The sequence below is a fragment of the Sycon ciliatum genome, chromosome 2 (assembly GCF_964019385.1).
Source record: "Sycon ciliatum chromosome 2, ocSycCili1.1, whole genome shotgun sequence".
Classification (NCBI taxonomy): Eukaryota; Metazoa; Porifera; class Calcarea; order Leucosolenida; family Sycettidae; genus Sycon; species Sycon ciliatum.
Window position 1 is genome coordinate 11,621,933 of NC_088644.1, and position 20,931 is coordinate 11,642,863.

Below are 20,931 nucleotides of genomic sequence, written 5' to 3' on the forward strand. Positions count from 1 at the left end.
TAGACTCTACTTGACCAGTTTGTGGCGTCAACGGCTCACAGCGGTCAACCGTACAGTGCACTGTGTGTACGTGTAGTGCAACAAAAAAGTTCAAAAATCGCGGAAAACGCGGTCTTTTAAAATATCGCAATAAAACGCGGGAAAAAATGCGGCCGCGGAATCGCGATTTTCCCCGGGGACAGAGATAGAAACCGGAGCAAAATGGATCCAAAAATCAGTATCGTCACGATTGCTGGCAGATTTCAAGCCCCTTTCCATTGTAGTGAAAATGGTGATGTAGTACAGCCGGGGTCAAAGAAACCCCCGGCTTGCTATAAAAGGATCAGAATCCTTTGTGAGTTTGTCCCCATAAAAGCTGTGAGAGCGCATACGAGCGGTGCAAGATTATCTGTCCCTGCGGGAATTTGCGGAAAAAGTCACGAAACTTGCGCAAAAAATTGCGGCAGAAAGCAACGAAAAATGCGCCGAAAAGTGCGGAAAGATGCGGAACTTGCCAGGAATTCGCGGAATTATTTGCAGAAAATTGCGGATTTGGGCCAAATCACGAAATTTGTTGCATCTGTAGAATCGCTATTTAGGCAGTAGATCTGCTCCACTCTCTCGGGAGTAGTACGAGCCGAGTCTAGTCTGTGCAAAAAAACATGATCAAGGAAAGCACTGCGGGAAAAGTACAGAAAAATGTTTTAAAAAAAGTGCAGAAAACAACAAAAACGCGGATTATGCAGAAAACCGCGGGCTTGGGCCAAAATCGCGAAATTTGTTGCATCCGTGGGATCGCGATTTCCTGGAGGGACAGGATTATGAAATAAGTAAGCCTCGGTCATCCGAAGTATTCCGAGTCCGGTCCCAGGCCAACAAGGTGTTTGGATACTACAGAAGAAACCAACATGCGGCAGCGGCGGTATTACCAGTGTGCAGACATTACTGAAGCCACACCCAGTGTACATGTAGATCTACAGCCAAACCTAGCTAGGATGAACTTCAAGGGACCGGACAAGTTTGTTTGTCTTATCCGGAATTCTTCTGATCCAGATCTGACAAAAAAATTGATATGCATATCATATGGATTGTATATATGTGAAGGTATATGCTGTGGCAAATGTAAAATATTTTTTCACAACATAACCCTGCAACATGTAAGTATAATGTGCAATGAATTCATGACAGCATGGCCTCCGCCTTGTAACATGTTTTGCCAGTACAAGAGGCCTCGACTATCGGAAAAACTACAGCCAGCGCACCCATGGGGACCCGAAAGTTCGTACTACATGCTGATTTTGTTAAAAATCACGCTTGACATTAGTTCGTCTTCACGAAAGCTCGTCGTACAGGAGTCATAAACGAACAATTTGACTTGATATGATGCCTGGCCAACCAAAAGATTGGCCCTAGTTCGTACTAAAGGAAAGTTTGCCTTATCGGTGTTCGTCCTTGCGAGGTTTGACTGCATGTTCAACAGTGCACTGTGTCGAAGAGTTGAGTGTTTCAGAGTCAGGTGCCAGCCATATATTGCAGCAGATAATAATCGGATGATAGATCAGATGTAGTTGGGAATGATAAAGAAAACAGCGCGCTACTCAAACTGTTCACCGGGACATGCAAACTGGAGATTGTGAATCAATCAATTGAAAATTTGTTAGCGAAAGCAAAGGAAAAGAAAACATGAAAGATCACCCCCTGAGTACTAGGAGTAATATGCACATTGAAGTAGTAGAACTGCTTTAGTTCTTAGGGTGAAAACAAGGTAGGTCAGTACATAGACAACTGAACACACAACATTCGTGAAGGAACGGAGGGAGGGGAGGGGGTAAGTAAGTAGGTCTGCAGTAACACAATACGCATGCTGTGACGAGCACCATGCACTTACACAACCGACAGTACTAGCATGCTGCTGTGCGGAGCAGCAGCTAGTTATGGAAGTGGTGTGAGAACACGCGTGTAACACGACGCGCTTTAGATCTTGCACCCCTGAAGAAACAAAACACGCCATGTGAGAGAGAAGCAAACAGTGGTTTGCAGGTTGAACTCATTCACATTTTCAAATGCTGACACGCCGGCAACAGATCAAATCACAATTTCCCATGATGCTGGATGGTCAATACTAGTAAACTGAATAAATCAGCACACGGAGCACAGAAGCCATATTTTTTTCCGACTAGGCCTTTCATTCAATTACTCTTCGGGTCGAATACAATGGTGATTAACAAGGTAGTAAGCAAGTCCTTATAACTGGTACTTTGGCGGTCAGAGCATTGACAAAAATAGCACTTGAAAAATAGCGCTAGTGGCGCCAACAGCATATTTGGCAGTCAGAGCATAGACTGAGTGAAGCACATACATGATGTACTGAGTAGTGTACGTTTGAGTAATCATGCAACGAGTAACAAGGTTTGCAATCATGCAACGAGTAACAAGGTTTGCAACAAAAAGGCACGACGCACCAGTCTTAAGACCATGTTGTAAATTGTATACAATACCAGTATTCACATACAAACTAACCGTATTGCTTTGGACAAGCCGTTTGGTGTGTGCGGCTCGTTTGAAGTGCTGTCGAAAAAGGGCAGCGTGGAGCGAGATACAGATTGGATAAAGCTATCCTGCAAGGAAAAGAACCCAGACAGACCAACAATAAGTCATCAAATCCATTCCTTGGGTGGCATTGCCCAGTAGCAACAGCAATAGCAGGACATACGCACAGACACGGACACACACACACCTTGTACGACCGTCGCAAGAAAAGAACGCAAACCTGCAAGCGCACTGGATGTACACCCACAGTATTTCTCTCATAGCAACACTACCAGAGAAGATCTGAATGAAACAGATCGGGACTTGCGGCAGATGCACACAACTACGGCGAACACATGTGAATCGACCTTCAATGCACACCTATTCTACACCACACGGAGTACATTGGAATAGGACAGCCAAGACAGCTACCTATGCACACTCTGCACTTGCTGGGGTAACCAGTATAGACAGCACACTGCTTTAATGAAAGCAGACACTAGATGCGCTGGTACATACACGCGTGCACGCACACACACACACACACACAAGCGCGCACACACACACACGCACACATACACTGCCATTGCAGTATCCAGTACAGTACTTGTATCATTCAATACAATACAATACAAGACACACAGCAGCTGGTGGAGCAGTAGGGGTACGTACAGCATCAGTGCAGATGACGCCTTCCCTGGCCTTGAGCAGTGCATCAATCACACTCTTCACTTGTTCACTGCCACTTTGTGCACCCGTACCAGCAGCACGGAACACGATCCACTGCTCCTGAGAGTTGCCATGGGTAGAGCTTGCCACAGATATACCAAACAGGTCCGTAGATTGCTCTGCACGCCATCACAGCATAACGTTCACAGCAGCACACACACGTTGCCAGTTAGCATGTTCTTATTCTGAAGTACATTACACAAGTGCCACGCGGCTGTAGTTCTGACCAATAAGACAACCACACGCTTTTAAATAACGTAGCACAGTCCACCCATGCCTTGTTTACCCGGTCGGTCCAGGACCGGGCACTGCCCGTAACTCCGAATCACGTCATATTGATGGGGATCCTCCGGGAAAGGCCATAGACATGGCATGTGACGTCACTATTTCCGCAAAAGTGACAAAAGAGTGGTAATGTTTCCACTGAAACTCGCCCAAAGGGTGCCCGGTAGACCAAAGTGCCCGTAACTAACTTCGGGGTCCGGATAACCGAGGTATGAGTGTAGTTGGTTCAGAAAACACAACTGCACAAAGAGTATAGGAGCCAGCAAAGTCCCTAACCGGCATCTGCGAAATAGCGCAATAGCTTCTTGATTTCGCCCAGCTGAAAGAAGTCGATATGCCGAAGTCCTCGCTTGCCAGATGTTCGGAGTGAGCTGTTGGCATTGAAGTCGTCGAGTGATATGCTTTCCAAGTGTCCCCTCCGCTTTGCTATCTGTGTAGCAGCAGCAGTGCAGGCACAAGCATGACACATGAACACACATATACACGTACACACGTGAAACACATAGCAAAGGATATAATATAGAACTAGAGGTGAGAAACACGTACTGGTATTAAATACAAATGAAGGACAACAGACATACTTTTTTGAATCGTCCATAAACTCCAACGCAGCCACTTGCACATGTATAGCTCTTCACTTCTCCAACCTCCACAGCGGTCTCTTTACTGCGAATAAAGGGACGGCCTTGGGATTAGGAGAAGTGAAGAGCTATACATATGCAACAGATATGATACTCAATCTGCGGACAGAATTGTTTCGTCCTTTGTGGACTCATCAGCGCAGCACAGAGAAAATGAGGCCGAACCTGCAACAGATATGATATAAGAGACCTTTCGCTAACGATTTTCGTACACCATTTTCGTAGTTCGGGAATAAGGTTACGAAGATCTTACGGAGGTTCGTCTGATCTGGACGGAAAAAGCCACTTTCAACGATTATTGCTTTCGTTCTTGTTTGGCGGGATTTGTTTCAGATTTTCAGACTTTTCCCGCTACTCTTTCTTTTAGCCCTAACGTTTCAGTGTACTATGGCTTCAAATTTGCCTGCACCTGTTCCTCCGACACCTATTACACCGGATAGGCAACGGATAGTTTGGGACTCAGGCATGGACTTGGTCCTGCTCAGACAGATTCGTGGATCAGGAAATCCTTTTGTCCGTGGTTCGTCCGTAATGGATGATTCGTTGATGAACTATCCTCACAAGACCGGCGGTTCGGCAATTTTAAAAGAAAGGCGCTTCAGATAGGCTGCACCTGCTGATGTCGAAGCAGAAATCCAAAGATAGCAAAAGCAAATCGGCCTCTGGTATTGTAGAGGACTTCTCCGAAGCAGACGTGCTTCTAACCGAGCTACAGGAGCTGAAGGCCGAGAAGGAGCAAGCCGCAGTGGCAGTGGTGACAGCCAAGCATGCGGAAAAGGCTGTGGCCGAGCAGATGCGAGTCGATGCTTGTAGGACCCTTTCGAAGAAATCTTCAGCGAAAGAAGGAACAGAGATAAAAGCATTTTGAATTTTGATGATTGAGTTCTCAAAGGTGAAATTTGAAATTTAAACAAGAAGAAAACACAAAAAGGTACGCCGTAAAATTGTTTTCAATCTCCCGCCGGTGAGAAATATGTTGCTACGACAACAACGCAACGAAATGTGGACATGCTGAGCGAAACAAAAATTTTATGAAACTTCGGTACGTAATCCAGACCTAAGGAAAATTAACGAAAATCGTTAGCGAAAGGTCCCTATAAAGACAGAATAAATACTGCTGCGGATGAGGAAGGGCAGGTCCCAGGATTTTTAAAGATTAGTTAGTCACCACAAGTTTAAACTGCAAGGCAGTAGCGTGAATGATACACTGCGCACTTGCGTGGCTAACATAAAGCCAGTCATGCCACCGGGTGGTCATGAGCTGTTCTTGCACACACACCGTCCGCTGCCCTTACCTCCACACTGTCGTTGAAGATGATAATGCAGACGGGAATCTCCACCGTGCCACCACTGTCGGAGCCCTCCACCACATACAGGTTGGACATCACCTCGATAATTGACCGTGAGCTGGATAAGGTGGTCGGCTGCAAGAAATACCAATCATGGATACAACCAAGAAATTCATGATAAGTCAAACAAATATGGTTTGATGCGGAGAGGTAAAAGCATGGGATGCATTTGAACATACTCATACTCACAATGTATGACATACTTTGACTGCTCACATACGGAAATTCGTTTTGGTTTGAAAATTACTCAAATCAAAGTAAGCCTTTGTGGCACATTCGGGTTCAACATAATTAATAATTATGGTGTGAAGATTCTTCCAATAACGTTATTATGTACCAGTTAACACAGGGGTGCTCCCATATATGTAGCAGATAACACAGGGTCCTCCCCATACATGCAGCAGTTAACACAGGGGTTAGCTTTCTAGGAGACAGTGAATCACATCACTTACCGGAAGACCTTCAACAAGGTTCGGTAAGCTAAGCATCTTTATCCGCCCTTCGGCAATGCGCTTGTCATCGTTGATACGCCTGCCACAGTGTCCATAGGAAAGTTACACATACACAGTAGACTAAGAGTACAGCCATGAAAACCCATGCACAACCCAGGCCAGGCACAACCCATGCACAACCCAGGCCCGGCACAACCCATGCACAACCCAGGCCAGGCACAACCCATGCACAACCCATGCACAACCCATGCAAAACCCAGGCCAGGCACAACCCATGCACAACCCAGGCCTGGCACAACCCATGCACAACCCAGACCAGGCACAATCAGACTCATACACTACACACTACCAGTACATTGTGCAACGAGGTCTGATTGCATTGCTATCACAAAGAAACTCACTGTGCCGCTGTTTTGAAGCCTGCCAGTGCGTTCCTCAACTGATCCTTGTCAGAATGATCGTCAGTGGTTAGTTTGATTATACCTGTGTATGCACACACATACCGGTATACACACCGAAATATTCAATCTCCAGAGGTATACACACATGCATGCAAACATACAGACACAGACATACAAACAAAGCATTCAATAATTGGATGTGAATAGTGGAGCACGGACCAGTGCACCAGAAACGAGTGTCCACAACCACAACATTCACGACGATAGAACCCTGATATATCCAACTGAAACTTGCCAAGAAAAGCGTGCTGCGCGTATGGAGAAAGGCTAGGTTCTAGTTCCAGATCCCTGTAAACTACTTCGAAGTATGTACGAGGCAATGCCGTTCATTTCAATATCGAACATCTGGAGAATGCAACTAGCGAGAAAGATGCAAAAGGTACCTTCTAAAAGAAGTAGATAGCGCGGCATCCGCTGAACCGGAGTAATGAGCAGCTCCGTCAATGTCTGTTTAGAGAACGGCCCATGGAGTTTTGCTGCCTCGGAATAGCGAAGCTGAGAGCAGGAAACAGAGAGAAATGAATAAAAATACTGGACAATGATACGGGTGCACAGTTTGTTGAGAACAGCGGGTAAATGATCATGTCATACAGAAGACTGCAGGCAAATAATGATGTCATAAAGAGAACTGCAGACAGACGATGCTGTCATACAGAGAATGGTACATAGGGATGTCAGATGAGTGGTGCAACACAGCTATAGTATTAGTAAAGGCACCTGGAATGACTCTGTTACGTATTCAGCAGCATACCCGGTGCCATGCAGCTTCGTAATTGTCTGCTATAATTGCTCGAGGCTCTGCACACAAGGTGGATTCTGAATCGTATTATATGTACCGTGTACCGTACAGTGCAGCATAACAAACACAGCGTGGTCCAGCAGGAAATAATAATATGGTTGCTGTAGAACCTCAATGTAAAGAACAATGGTCACAATATGCCAACATACCTTCATGAACGCCATGAAGCGAGGATTGGACTTGGACTTCTTTGTCACCGTCTCTTGTCGTCCTTCGTAAAAGTTGATGAACCGTGGGTAGATCTGAATCATTTCATCCACCTGTACACACAGCCAACAGGCAGCCAACGACAAGCAACGAAACTCTTATAAGTCCCACAGCAAGCCCCCAACAACCCTAAAGAGAAACAGAAGCCAACAAGGATGGCACTGGGCGTGCCGCTCAGTAAACACAAAGTGTACCCATTGTTCAAGACGACTGCAACACAAACTCACGTGCTTGAGGAGGATATCACCGAAGCATGTTGTGTCCGTTATTGTCGTGACACTGAAGCGATTCTGAAGACTGCACTGCAAGAGACGAAGAAAACGTGACATCAAGAAATAATTGCCCGTTAGCTTCCTCTTTGTCCAAGTGTACTGCGAGCCAGACTGAGCTAGTCGTATGCAATTACGAGATGGTGTAGTTCGGGATTGTACACAATCCGGTGATAGAAGAAAAAAATTAGTCCAGCTCATGCATTGTGTACCGCTCAACCAGCCCGTTATGGTAAGTACAGACCTAGCCCACCACCCACACACATCCACACACACAAACATATCCCCTCCTCCCCTCCCACCCACACTGTAACATATCACCTAAGCCAGAACGAGAATGCCTTGAGCACAGAGGTGCTAGGAAACACTAGGGGCACTGATATCCGCAAGCTCTGTGATCTATGTCCCTGTCATATTCTTCCCGAGAAGATCATCAGCTCTACGCAAGAGGAAATCAGACTGTAGCCATGACAGGATTTCCAATACTGCAAACAATCATACTAACGCACTTACTAGCATTTTCTCGTGTAAAGCGGCGAGCTGGGGAAGAGGGTAGAACATCTCCTTGACCTCCTCCGGATTCAAAATGGCACCGCCAATCTGATTGGGTAGTTCCAGTGGCTCTACAAAGCTCTGCATGGGTACACGAGACAAGAAGACCCAGCAACAAAATACGTATCCTTTACATACCAATACAGAATGCACCCTTAAATGCAATGCTGAACTATGCAGCGCACAGAATCAAATCAGGAGGGACGCGTTCCAGTAGAGCTGCAGTTCCTGCCCAGAACTTTCACAAAGACTCCCATGGCTGTGCATGAAGGCGTTCACATGTGGACATGATTCAGGAAACAGATCAGCTTGGTAGCGAGGGACGTAGCATCAAACACAAGACGCGTCTAAAATAGCTCCTAATAATATAAGATGCACTGTGACTGACAAAACAGACACTCTCCATGGGTACACACACGTGCACGCACACACACACACACATCCGCGCACACACATACACACACACACAGATGCACACACACCCACACACACACACACACACATACAATATTAACTGGTTTGAGGGAAAGACACACATACATACACACAGATGCACACACACATACACACGCACACTTACGTTAACTATGTAGTTGAGTATGGCAACGTAGTTGACCTCCGTCTCTTGTAGTTCTAAGCACTTGTTGCGGCGCTCGGCGAGTTTCTTGTTCAGCTTAGTCATAGTAGGGCTTTCAGCTACTTCGCCTACGGCATCGATAGAATATTCAGAAGAGACAATCAACAACTGCACCCTACTCATCCCAGTCAGTCTATGGAGACAGATCATTTGGGAAGAAGAAACGCTGGCATTAGAAGCACAAGGGCGTATACACAGCGCAATTGCGAACGAATATGCGTGCTGGTGAATAGAATGAACCACTGCTCAATACCAAAAACAACATCAGCAGGTTGGCTACACAACGAACGGTGAGGGGTTCTAGTGTCAATATATGCCTGCTGCAGGTTTGGGTAAGGATAGAGAAAGAGAGTGTAAAGTATGTATGCATCCATACAAAAAAATCACGACTCGCTTGAGACTCAGACTGAGTTTCCAGCATCCATAGGAATGCCACCACCCTGCAAAGATCTAAGGTGCAGATGCAGCTCCTAAAGCGGTGGGAGGTGAGTAGATCAGCCCACCAGCAAAGTGGCATCCGTACAAACAGTGGGAAAATAGGCACAGCAAAGACATACTTATGGGGCTGTTGGTGGGTTCTAGTGTGAGCTGTTGGGAAGTAACGGATCCAGCTGTCGACACGGATGACAAGGGAAGGGAGGGCGATGACGACGGAAAGACAAACGCATTGGGTGTGGTAAGGGGCGAAGGACCTGCATGAGACAGTCCGGGGCGGTGAAGAAACGGACGGCAGCTGGGCGAGCGCGACGGAGTGCTCTGTGTGACACTCTGTACGCAGACACAAGACACAGCATGTGCAATGAAAGGATTGAAGAGAGAGAGAGAGAGAGAGAGAGAGAGAGAGAGAGAGAGAGAGAGAGAGAGAGAGAGAGAGAGAGAGAAAGAGAGAGAGAGGGGGGGGGGGAGAATGGAAATAGGCATTAATGCACACATGCAAGCTTGGAGAATGAATACACACAGGGGCTAGAAACAAGCAGGCCACCGCTCTACGAAGAGCACCCAATATCGACAGGCAGAACTTACACGGGTGCAAAATCGTAACTGCTGTGTCTTCCGGAGAGGGGCAACCAGGATCAAGTAAGAACACATGCCACCTGAATGGCTGACTGAATGTCAGAATGTTAAAAAATTCTGACATTTTTCTATGCGTCTTAAAAGCATAAGCAATCCAGGCAAACATTGTATGAGAACTATAGCACAGGCTGTTACCTGGAAGAGATGCAGGTTAGAATTGCTGCAGGCACGGATTTGAATGGACTCCCAGAACCACTGCAGAGACAAACACAGAACAAGTCAGAGAACAGTGAGACTGGAAACATGGCAAATCAGCAATTATTTCTTTACGGCAAACGATCACCCAAGGAGTCGTGGGACTCGTGTAACTACACTACTAGACATGGTTAGCTAAATACAAACACAAACACACAAACACCCACCCACGCACACCCACACATGTACAAGTATACCCCCCCCCCCCTCCACACACACACACACTTGCATACAGCGTGGCTTACATCTGCTTTGACAGCCACTGCTCCTGTCGGCATGTCATCCAGGCGAGTAAGATCAGGCGAGCAGACGACGTGTGTGCAACTCTCGCTGTATGGGACAGCTTTGCAACCTGGAGAGAGGAAGAAAGAATGCCGTCAACAGAGCGGTTCTTTGAGGCCAGCACATCCATGTGCAGATGTCACTGACTCTAGTCAATACAGGTGTGTACAATCAGGCATATCTGTTGTCAAATCTAACAAGCTACATGTACTATAAGTACAACAGTGAGAATTCGTACTAGAAGTAGATGGTATATCAGTATTGTACATGAAAGAAACGAGGCCAGATTCCAAAGATTTAGCCGTTGGCTTTCAACTGGATTAACAATCATAGTACTAAATGGGTTACTGCGTTCTCTACGGGGGGGGGGGGGGGGGGGGGGGGTCAAGGCAGGCAGTCCATGTGGTTGCAAGCACAAGTAGAGTCCATAGCGGCCTGTCAAATCCTTGACTCGTTCACTCCTAGAATCGCTGTAGTAGGATCAAGTGATGAAGTTAATCTCGTCAAAGGGGCATATGCTCCAATCTAGGCCCCACTGCGTTTCAATGCTCAACATTACATTGTCACATTATACATGGTGGACCTTTACAAAGCAATTTAGCAATGATCACATATAAAACAGAACAGAAGAAACTTCAAGAAAGCTGGAATTGATTTGACTTCACTTCACTGCAGCTGTATTTAGGGTTGAAGAATATGGTGGTAAAGACGCACCTGGCGAAATGGCGCAAGGCACAGAGCTGGCCTTCTCACCACCTCCCACCATCAGTTTGTGCTTGGTCGAGTGCTAACTGATGTACCAGCCCACTATGGCAGACATCACTACTATAGCCATGCATCTACTAGATGCCTGGTGCAAATTGATGGTGGTGGTGAGAAGGAGAGCTCTGTGCCAAATTGTAACTGTGCAGCTTAGAGAGCATATGTGGACAGGCGTGTATTTACCACCATTTCGCCAGGTGTGTCTTTATCACCATATTCAACAGAAGAAAGCTGAGTAAATGCTGTTGAAAGGAAAGGGACACATGGATACGAGGAACGTATGAGTGACTGTCCACCACTGCAACTAGATAATATGGTCAGAAAGTGCGACAACTAGGCACGAAAACTGACAGAGTACTGTGACATTCAACGACCTGACACCTACATGTAACTCCAACACATCTCCGAAGAACAAACCAACGACCTCGCCACACACCCTATCTGCTGAATGCACAGTGCAAAGAAATTCATCAGATCCAACTATACTCGCGACCTACCGCAAATGGCATGCATGGCCACGTGAACATCTCATCAACCTCAGGATTGGGCCACGGGTACATCCAATAAGCAAGAAAACGTTTGGTCACCCTGCAACACCGGGTATATCTGTACAGAATTGAATGACCCGCCACGTTTGGTCACCCTGCAACACCGGGTATATCTGTACAGAATTGAATGACCCGCCGCCTATCAAAAGGACTGACAGATGCTGTAAAGGACCTCGTGCAAGATTACAGGTGAAGTACAACATTGACTTACCGTTGAGATCACAGAAACTCTCCATTTGCTGTCGGTCTTCCTCGCTGAACCCACAGAACGATAAAGTCAAGTCCTTGAACGGCGGCAAACGATGCTGCATCTGAAAAATACATGGAGAAAGGGAGTGTGCCAGGAGTGTGTCTATACTGTACGGCCCAAGATCCGAGCAGATATGCGCAAGAGCTATGTGTATACTGAGACTGGTGAATGGGAGGCCTGGTGATGTTCAAACTCAACTTTCTGAATAGCTGTGAACGTTTTCGATAACTCATCGGGAATTCAGGGTCACTAGTCCGGAACAGAAGAAGAAAACGCGAGCAGCTAAATGTCACATGCACACAAACGTCACATGCACGCTACCACACTTACCATGTTATCATCAGTGGCTCGAACATGTCTAAACAGTGAGAAACAAACAGTAGCAGACACTTGCTATTTAGTACAGCGGCAGTCTAAAAGACTCTAAAGCACTGCTATTACCAGCCTGCTTCATCATCTCACTATTCTCATTCTACCCGTATCCGTTACATGCCTGCTCCAGTGGATCCACTGTGTATTGGTCTATTTTGACTATGGTACAGGTCCTTGGGACTTCTGCATGCTGCCAAGGTGATGTTATCATTGGGCTAAATGTGTGCGTACCAAATACTGATGTCAGAGAAAATTCCGCCACGGACTAACAATGCTAAAATTGATAATGTACACGAGACATGATGTGTGAGTATCAGATCAAACGATATAGCACACTCTGCTTACAAGTCGTGCCGACTGTCCCAGCATGCCTCTACCCACTGTGTTGACATGATGGACCGACCCAGCGCCACTGCTTTCTGCACAGAACGAGCATGCAGAATGCAAACAGCATGCGATACCAAGCCACCGGATTTCCTCAAATACATTAGTAGACAATGCCATATTAGGCCATGCTCGTATATAAAGTTTAGCTCTTGCGATAACATTGCACATAACGATAACATTCATCGATAACATTGCTTTTTCTTTTCTATAAATGTATCCTTGGCTCTCCATCCGAGTCCATTCTTGCACATTACTTTACTTGTTTCTTGTGTATCTTGCATGGTGATACTTTCATGGATGAAATTGTACCCAAATTAAAATAAATAATGACTTCTACAGGTTTTTCGGCACGTTACTCCTGTTCTGCAATGTTTCTACAGGTACAGTACCGCCGGGCGCCGAAGAACGGCCAGGCTAGAATTTCTCCATTATTTCATGGAACGGTATAGGCTGGATTTTTGCAGATAAGAACGGAAACCGTAATTTACACTCAGACGTATAACTGCATAAATGTCATGTAAGACTGTAACATCAAATAAAAACAAAACTGCTGTGTTCGCTAAATATAAGAACGGGCTAGCCTAGAACCCTGACCCCCCCCCCCCCCCCTCCCCCCGTTCTTCGGCGCCGGACAGTACTGTATGGCAACACCCGAACACGATTTTCGTGCTATTTGAAGTCAATGACAACCAAGTCGGGTCAAGGGAGGGATGCCGTGCCACCCTTGTCGTCCGCCCTGGAGCAGCTTCGAAGGCTGCAAACATTTACCGGGCGCCGGGAGACATCGACAAACTTTCGTGGGCGGTGACGGATGAGGGGAGTTCCTCCGACACTCCCGTTGATGTTGACAAGGACGGATACGAATGTGCCATGCTTGGTAGGTACCAGTGTCTGCTCCAGAGCTGGGTCAGCCGGGTCAGTGACCCGGCTGGAGAGTTCTTGGGCCCGTTTGGAAAAAGAACACCGGGTCACTTGTGACCCGGTTGGGAGTCGTGTTGAGTACTTTTTTTGTTATACTGTACTTCGAGGGGGTGGAGGTAGACACTGATATGACAGTCTGCAGCTAGTGAAGGTGCGCGTGGACAGAGTACCAAGTACGTTCAGACAATGTCGTAAATATTTTTAGTCTAGACTCCTGCTGTACAGTAGCCGCACTTGTACGTACCCGGCTCTGACCCGGTTGCAAGAGTTGGGCCAGGTGCACGTGTACCCGGTTGTTTTGCAATCCTGGAACAGACACTGGGTACTACTCTTTTTGTAGGTGTTCTAGTCCAATAACAGTATAGGTCTATGTGCAAAAGCAGTGTACTAGTATACATGTACCGTAATAACGCACGTATAAGCACATGCGCTTAAAAGTGAATTTTTGCTACGAATCCAATTTTCAAAAATGAAAATGTTCCACCTAAACGCGCATGCGCGATCAGAGTTCAGTTGCCAGAGTCTTTGTGTTTGACTAGGTCTTGTAGTGTCAGTTTCATGGTTCCTGTATGCTGTTTTTCAGACTTTTATCCGTGATTGTGTCAAAGTGAGAATTTTGGTAGTGCTTCGCCTATAAGAGCATGCGCTTATAAGTGAGAGTGCGCTTATATCCGAATACAGGCACATGCGCCTATATGTGCGTTACTACGGTATGTGCATGGTGTGCATTGTGATATATTTGGTCAAGAAATAATGATGATACCAATCCACAGTACTTGATGTAATTGGCGTATTTTGGACTGTTCTTCGTTTCTTTCAGATGTGACTTGTAAGGATGTGTCGACCCCGAAAAGGGTCAAGACCGAACGGCCGTGGGGGAATCCAATCAGGAACCCCCACGGCCAAATATCCAGAAGGCGATTGACAACATCGCCGAAGCAATCAAGACTGAGGAGAGGGAGGATGATCCAGACAGGCTCTTCTGCCTGAGCCTTGTGTCTCACTTCAAGTTTTGCCTCCTCTGTGTGCTCTGAGACACAGCCTTCCCCAGAGCCGGATTCTGAATTCCGAACGGCCGTGGGGGAATCCAATCAAGACCCCCCCCCCCCCTGCGGCCCAATATCCAGAAGGCGATAGACAACATCGCCGAAGCAATCAAGACTGAGGAGAGGGGAGGATGATCCAGACAGGCTCTTCTGCCTGAGCTGTGTGTCTCACTTCAAGGATTTGCCTCCTCTGAGACGGAGCCTTCCCCAGAGCCGGATTCTGAATTCTGAACGGCCGTGGGGGAATCTAATCAAGACCCCCCCCCCACGGCCCAATATCCAGAAGGCGATAGACAACATCACCGAAGCAATCAAGACTAAGGAGAGGTAGGATGATGCAGACAGGATCTTCTGCCTGAGCCTTGTGTCTCATTTCAAGGATCTTCCTCCTCTCCGACGGAGTCTACTCCAAGCCAGGATTCTCAATGTCGTGGTAGAAGTGGAGTCGGCGCAACACCTCCAGCGTCAGGACAAAAGGTCAAAGCGTTGACACTACCACTCAGGACCCCCTCCCTCACACTGTTCGTAAATAATACAAGACAGGTATTCTATTGGCGGAAAGCAGGCATGTGTGTGTAAGGATATGTTAACAGTGAGTAAGTTTTCTTAACCATGCCATCCTCCTTACCTCATAACGAGAACTTGTAACATTGGGGGCAACCACATGACTGACATCGGATATGTCTGTCCTCACATCAGCACCCATGTACCGTACTTTCATCACCAGTCCATCCTACATGGCGAGAGAGAGAGAGAGAGAGAGAGAGAGAGAGAGAGAGAGAGAGAGAGAGAGAGAGAGAGAGAGAGAGAGAGAGAGAGGGAGAGAGAGAGAGAGAGAGAGAGGGAGAGAGAGAGAGAGAGACAGAGAGAGAGAGAGAGAGAGAGAGAGAGAGAGAGAGAGAGAGAGAGAGAGAGAGAGAGAGAGAGAGACAGAGAGACGTGTGGCAGCTCGAGAGAGTGCTCGACGCACCTAGGTGCAGAGCCTTATGCAGGTACAGAGAAGGGAAACAAAGCGGTGTTGCTGTTACTCAGAGTTTCACGCGTTAGCGATCATCAGACGGCACTGCCTGGGCTGCCTGATGATCGCTAACGCGTGAACTTCTGAGTAGCAGCAACAACGCTTTGTTTCCCTTCTCTATTACCTGTATGCACTTCCTATGAGAAGTTCCGTGCAAATGAAAAGCAAGTCTTCATTAATAACCACTATAGTATGGGTTCATTGATAGGCATCAGTACCAGTAATACTGCATAGTGAGGAAGCACACTGACATACCATGTCCTTCTTCTCGCCTGAGCGAAATCCCATGAAGCAGATCTCCAGACCCGACATATTCAATGAATAAACGGGCCTCCTGGTGAATGGCAGATTCTGAACACAGAGTAAATAGGGACACAAAGATGAGGAATTGCAGCCAGACACGATCAATAAAATCACATTATCCTAATGAATGAGTCAGTACTCTACGCCAGTCCACAGCCCGGTGACGGCGGTGTTTACAGGTCGGGTGCTGTACAGTACCTGGTATTATATTACATGTCTCGGTCAAACTACGTCGGAAACACTGCGTCAGGGTCTGAATCATGAGTTTTTCCATGGCAACAGATGAAAAGACGGGACAACTAAGCAGGGGTCGCACAATGAAATCAAATACATTTTCCGGACTTTTCCCAGACCATTTTTTCTAGACCACACGAAGTAGCAAATTTAATTCAAAACTGCAAAATAATGTCAATCGGTGCTCACTGCCTCAGTACACGTAGCAGCAGAACTAAAAATTGAAATAACGCATGCCATGATGACTCGTGCCTCAGACATATTCATGACACAGCAAAGCTTTTTTTTTTTAAGATAGGAAATCAACTGATATTCGAAATCAAGGAACAGAAGGCAAAAAATGTAAGCCTGAAGATTCCACAATGTAAAATAAATGAACAGTCGACTCAAACACACCAAAAGGCTGACACGACAGAGCACGAATGAAATGACCCAGGATAACTACAGAAATTGATGGGTGACAGCATGATCATATTCCTTTCAACTCTCTTTCTCCGCCATGGCACGAGCAACTGACTACAGCTAAGTGGACGTACTGTACTGTATCGTAAAGATTTGATTTTGTGAAGTGTGCCAGGCCACGGCAGCAAAAGCACAAATAAAGTGTGACTCCACGTCAGCATCAATTGCTTGGGTTTGATGCTAGTATAGGTCCAGCATGAAATTTGAAGTAGCGTGACCGAAGCCAGGGTGTCCTCACATAGCCAGTATCAAACACTCAGGATATACATGTATGCACCAAGAATCTACACTTTGAACTGGTGTGGAACACTCACCGTCTTGGCAGCCGCACAGTAGTGCAAACAAGGTGGACCCAGAATCCTGCAGTAAGCCAAAGAGAGAACAGAAGCAAGAACAATGCACATACTTGAACGAGGGAAAGTTCTCTGTGCTGCTGCTGATAGTGGTGATTGTGGCATTCCAACAAGAAGAGCAAACACATTATATTCGTGGTCCAATTGAAATCTAGAGATAGCCACCGACACTAGTATCAGGCACTACACAAGAACAAGAACAACAGCAGCAGCAGCAGCGACGACGACAACGACGACGACGACGACAACGACGACGACGACAACAACAACAACAACAACAACAACAACAACAACAACAACAACAACAACAACAACAACAACAACAACAACAACAACAACAACAACAACAGCAACAGCAACAAGTCCAGTCATATTGACTTTTCCACATTTGTACGTCATTATAACTAGTGGATCATCGTGTCAGATGCAGCTCCTACTAAAGCAGTGGGAAGTGAGTGGATTACACCCAATACCTGAAAATCCCATCAGCTACAGCTATGTTGCCATCACGGTGGGTGACAAGTTCTCAATTGACAGTGGGTCGCAATGCACTGAGAACAGTTCCCTCAAAACAGACGTGCAGACAAAGAGCACTATTTGCAGTGCATAATTTTATCTAAACTCGGATACTGAGCCAGTAATAAAATGTAAAAAAAAGAAGAGAAGAAACACATGAGAACCTTCCCCTCTTCGGTCCTACGTAACCATGAACCTTCCAAGTTGGAAGGCTGTTGGTTTGCGCACTGGAGATGTGTTAGAGCTAGGTCTCGGGTCGCTGAATGTCTCAGTAGCCTGTCAGTTTCGCGCCTTATTATCGCACTTTCTGACTGTTTATCATCTTGTTACAGTCGTGGATAGTTGCTGCATAACTCGTTCTCATGTGTTTCTTCTCTTTTTTTACATTATTTTATCTATTTACTTATTCACCGTCCAATGGCAGTAACGACATAAATGGACGGGGACATAAGCCAGTCATGGAAACAAAGGAGAAGAGAGAGAAAGAAAGACAAAACGGTAAACTGAGGAGAGAAACACATCAACAACAACAACAACACTCAAGCATGCTATGCAGAGCGTTGCAATGGTACCTACCTGACGTGGCTACTCCTTAGAGACCTGACCTTGCTCCACAGCTTATCGAACAGAGCTCCATCGAAGTTTGACACGACGAAGGCCAGGTCACAGCCACTGGGTACTTCATCAGGAATCTTAGCCTCGTTGGAAAATGCCACCTGCAGCTCCAGGACCTAGACCGAGTAGTGAAAGCAATCAAACAAACACCTTTAAATAATGCTTATGTCTTACAGTAAGATCGGGCGCCGAAGAACGCAGGGGCTCGAGCGCAGCCTAGGAAAGTTCTTAAATTTTTGATTCTAGCCAGACCGTTCTTATTCACACGCGCGCGGCGAGTCGAGTGACGTCATGACGTTTGTCATGTACATGTACATGTACATGTAGTGCAATGTAGTACTTCTAAACTAGTGGGTGTCGTAAATGGGAATGACTGTACATGTAGCAGTTACTGTTTACACGTGTACATGACATGTACTCACCTCCCATACATGTACAATGTAGATCTACGTACAATGTAGATCTAGTGTTCTTAAATCTGATAATTCTAGCCTGGACTGTTCTTAAATTTTGCCGGTTTTCCAGCCTGGGCGTTCTTCGGCGAGGTGTTCTTCGGCGCCCGATCTTACTGTATGCAATGAAAGATGGCGTGGACATAGCGTAGGCAAGAAACAAAAGCAGGGCAGTACAGTTCAGCACTGTACTGTCTAGGGTCAGGGTCACAACACCCCCTCCTCCCCCCCTCAAGCTCGACGAACTACTTGCAAAAAAACCCTTGGTGCCGGTCACAAAGAGCACGACTGCATAAGCGGACGGGTCCGTATTGCATATGTCTGGCATGACACATGCATGTACGTGTACTTTGATGCTGTACGTCGGTATAAAAATGCATTGTTTCCCACTGGATTTCATTGCGATCATTTCGGCCAGTTCTCTGAGCTCTGCTAAGGACACCTAACAAGGTCGAAACAGCTAGCTGTCCGCAGATTCTGTATGCACGTGTATGACTATGTCCCGGAAGGCGGATTTCAACTGGATCAACTCGAACACATGTCAAAATCTTTCCTACATGTGTAGATCTTTTTTTCTTTCTCTCGACCGGGTCAGTGACATGGGTTACTACTACTAGTACCCAATTATGGCTGTAGACTTGCATGATGAATATTGATGATTATGTCTATCTGTCTCGTGGGAGAGTTTCTGCCTTGTAGGCCCTTGTATCAGTATCACTCTGTACTACGTTTACCAACATGGCATTGGACACTGGATAGGCATGGCTACAGTACAAATTATCACGTATTCAGCGATCTAAACATTACTGGACGTGTCATATCGTTGATTTACCTTGGCACTTTCCGCAATGGCACTGTCATCGCGAAGGTCTTCGCCGACTACACACAGCCAAGCTTCACCACCTAGACAGTAACAAGTGAAAAAGTAAGTTAGTTCAAGATAGTGCAGTGGGTACCGTGGTGTACGAGAACAGTGAGGAACAACTAGATTGTGCTTACCGACTTCGTGGAAAGTGTCCTCGTTCAGTGTTGTCAGGCTGTACCTAGAGTGATTGACAGATCCTGTCGACACCCTGAGCCTAGCACTGCGCCTCTCCATGACTTGACCTTTCAGGAACTAACACCGTCACTGGTACAGCTCGTATGTGCAGGCAGCACTCGACTTTGCTCACAAACTGTTAGTTGACGAGTGGGAAGTCTGTGGCTCTCTCAGTACTCCATTGGAGACAAGAATAATTACCCTGGTATAACCTAATACTAGTTATAAGAATTACCCTCTACATTATAGGTATTACTCTCCATCTAATCGCAAAGGCCTGGAAGAGGCCTTGCCACAAAGATTCTCACTTCGACCATGGTCAACAGCTACGATATCTTGTTCTCCAGTCAAGTACGACAAACAATATACATGCATGCAGATTTTTCTTGCCGTTTGAAAACCCCGCCGCTACATATTTGGCAATACGCGACGAACGGATATCGCCTATCGGATATCCCGGATGATGACGAAACTGCATTGTACACGTGATGTTTCGTTTGTAACCAGGGGGTATTGTACTACTCCCTGTTTGTAACCATGAATCATGTGAATGGAAGAAGAGGTGGCATGCCCGGCCGGGAGCTTACATCGTGACGCATCCGCCAGGGCCAGGGAGAAGCACCCGGGTTATTGCGGGTACCACTGCCACTGGCTCGCCACGCTGGTCCAATCCGACTTGAATCTGGCACCCAACCTGTGTGAGTGTGTCCTGCTGAAGTTGGTGTCTTGCAGTAGTATTTATTTTACTTGGATACCCAACTGGCCTATGCTATGGCCTTCTTGCAGGGTGCACAAGGAACTTGACTGTATGTACATGTACACCGGCAATATGATTACAGTTCAAATCAACTCCGGCACCCTCCTCACCTTCCTGACTATCATGTATTATTCAGTGACTATTATTTATTATTATTGCAAATATTAAACGCTGAGTAATTACACGAATGCATAAAACCAGCATTTGCTTCCGGGGAGGATTCACAAAATAAAATAAAACACCATGGCTCAATGTAACTGCACATACGGAAAGCAGCTTCTATTGACATGTATGCATAGAATAAAAACTACAAACTGAACACAAACCCAGGCGAAGCCCAGGTTTGCGCGCTGCATTTAGTTATATATTCCACGTTGATAGTGAAAACAAATCACCGGTATGTACACAGTCACTGCACACCGCATTGTGTTACCAGGTGACCAGTGCAATTCTTCC

At 46.3% G+C, this 20,931-nt stretch overlaps 1 protein-coding gene across 2 annotated transcripts; it reads right to left on the reverse strand.

The window, feature by feature from the left end:
* Positions 1 to 980: 980 nt before the first annotated feature.
* LOC135808701 (protein ECT2-like) lies at positions 981 to 20,114 on the reverse strand. 2 transcript variants are annotated; one of them, XM_065321923.1, is made up of 24 exons: positions 19,679 to 20,114; positions 19,512 to 19,582; positions 18,189 to 18,343; positions 17,058 to 17,103; positions 16,000 to 16,095; positions 15,355 to 15,459; positions 12,718 to 12,791; positions 12,331 to 12,358; positions 11,962 to 12,061; positions 10,404 to 10,510; positions 10,099 to 10,158; positions 9,447 to 9,657; positions 8,833 to 8,957; positions 8,214 to 8,333; positions 7,659 to 7,733; positions 7,374 to 7,484; positions 6,809 to 6,920; positions 6,366 to 6,447; positions 5,965 to 6,043; positions 5,459 to 5,587; positions 3,799 to 3,952; positions 3,181 to 3,356; positions 2,500 to 2,592; positions 981 to 1,968 (listed from the first exon to the last, which is right to left on the reverse strand). In XM_065321923.1, the coding sequence occupies exons 1-24, from the start codon at positions 19,776 to 19,778 to the stop codon at positions 1,954 to 1,956; spliced, it is 2,424 nt and encodes an 807-aa protein (XP_065177995.1). In that variant the 5' UTR covers positions 19,779 to 20,114; the 3' UTR covers positions 981 to 1,953. The 2 variants fall into 2 exon arrangements, with proteins under 2 accessions (XP_065177995.1, XP_065177994.1); XM_065321922.1 differs by having other exon boundaries at positions 2,500 to 2,597; positions 19,679 to 20,108.
* Between the last annotated feature and the right edge of the window lie 817 nt (positions 20,115 to 20,931).

Bases quoted from the DNA above. Each gene is read 5' to 3' on its own strand.
- LOC135808701 (XM_065321922.1), bottom strand. From the start codon at position 19,778: ATGGAGAGGCGCAGTGCTAGGCTCAGGGTGTCGACAGGATCTGTCAAT. The intron at 12,062-12,330 runs GTAAGTGTGGTA...TGTATTTTTCAG, and splicing joins GAGCCACTGATGATAACATG to ATGCAGCATCGTTTGCCGCC. The intron at 10,511-11,961 runs GTAAGTCAATGT...TCCTCTCTCCAG, and splicing joins GAGTTTCTGTGATCTCAACG to GTTGCAAAGCTGTCCCATAC.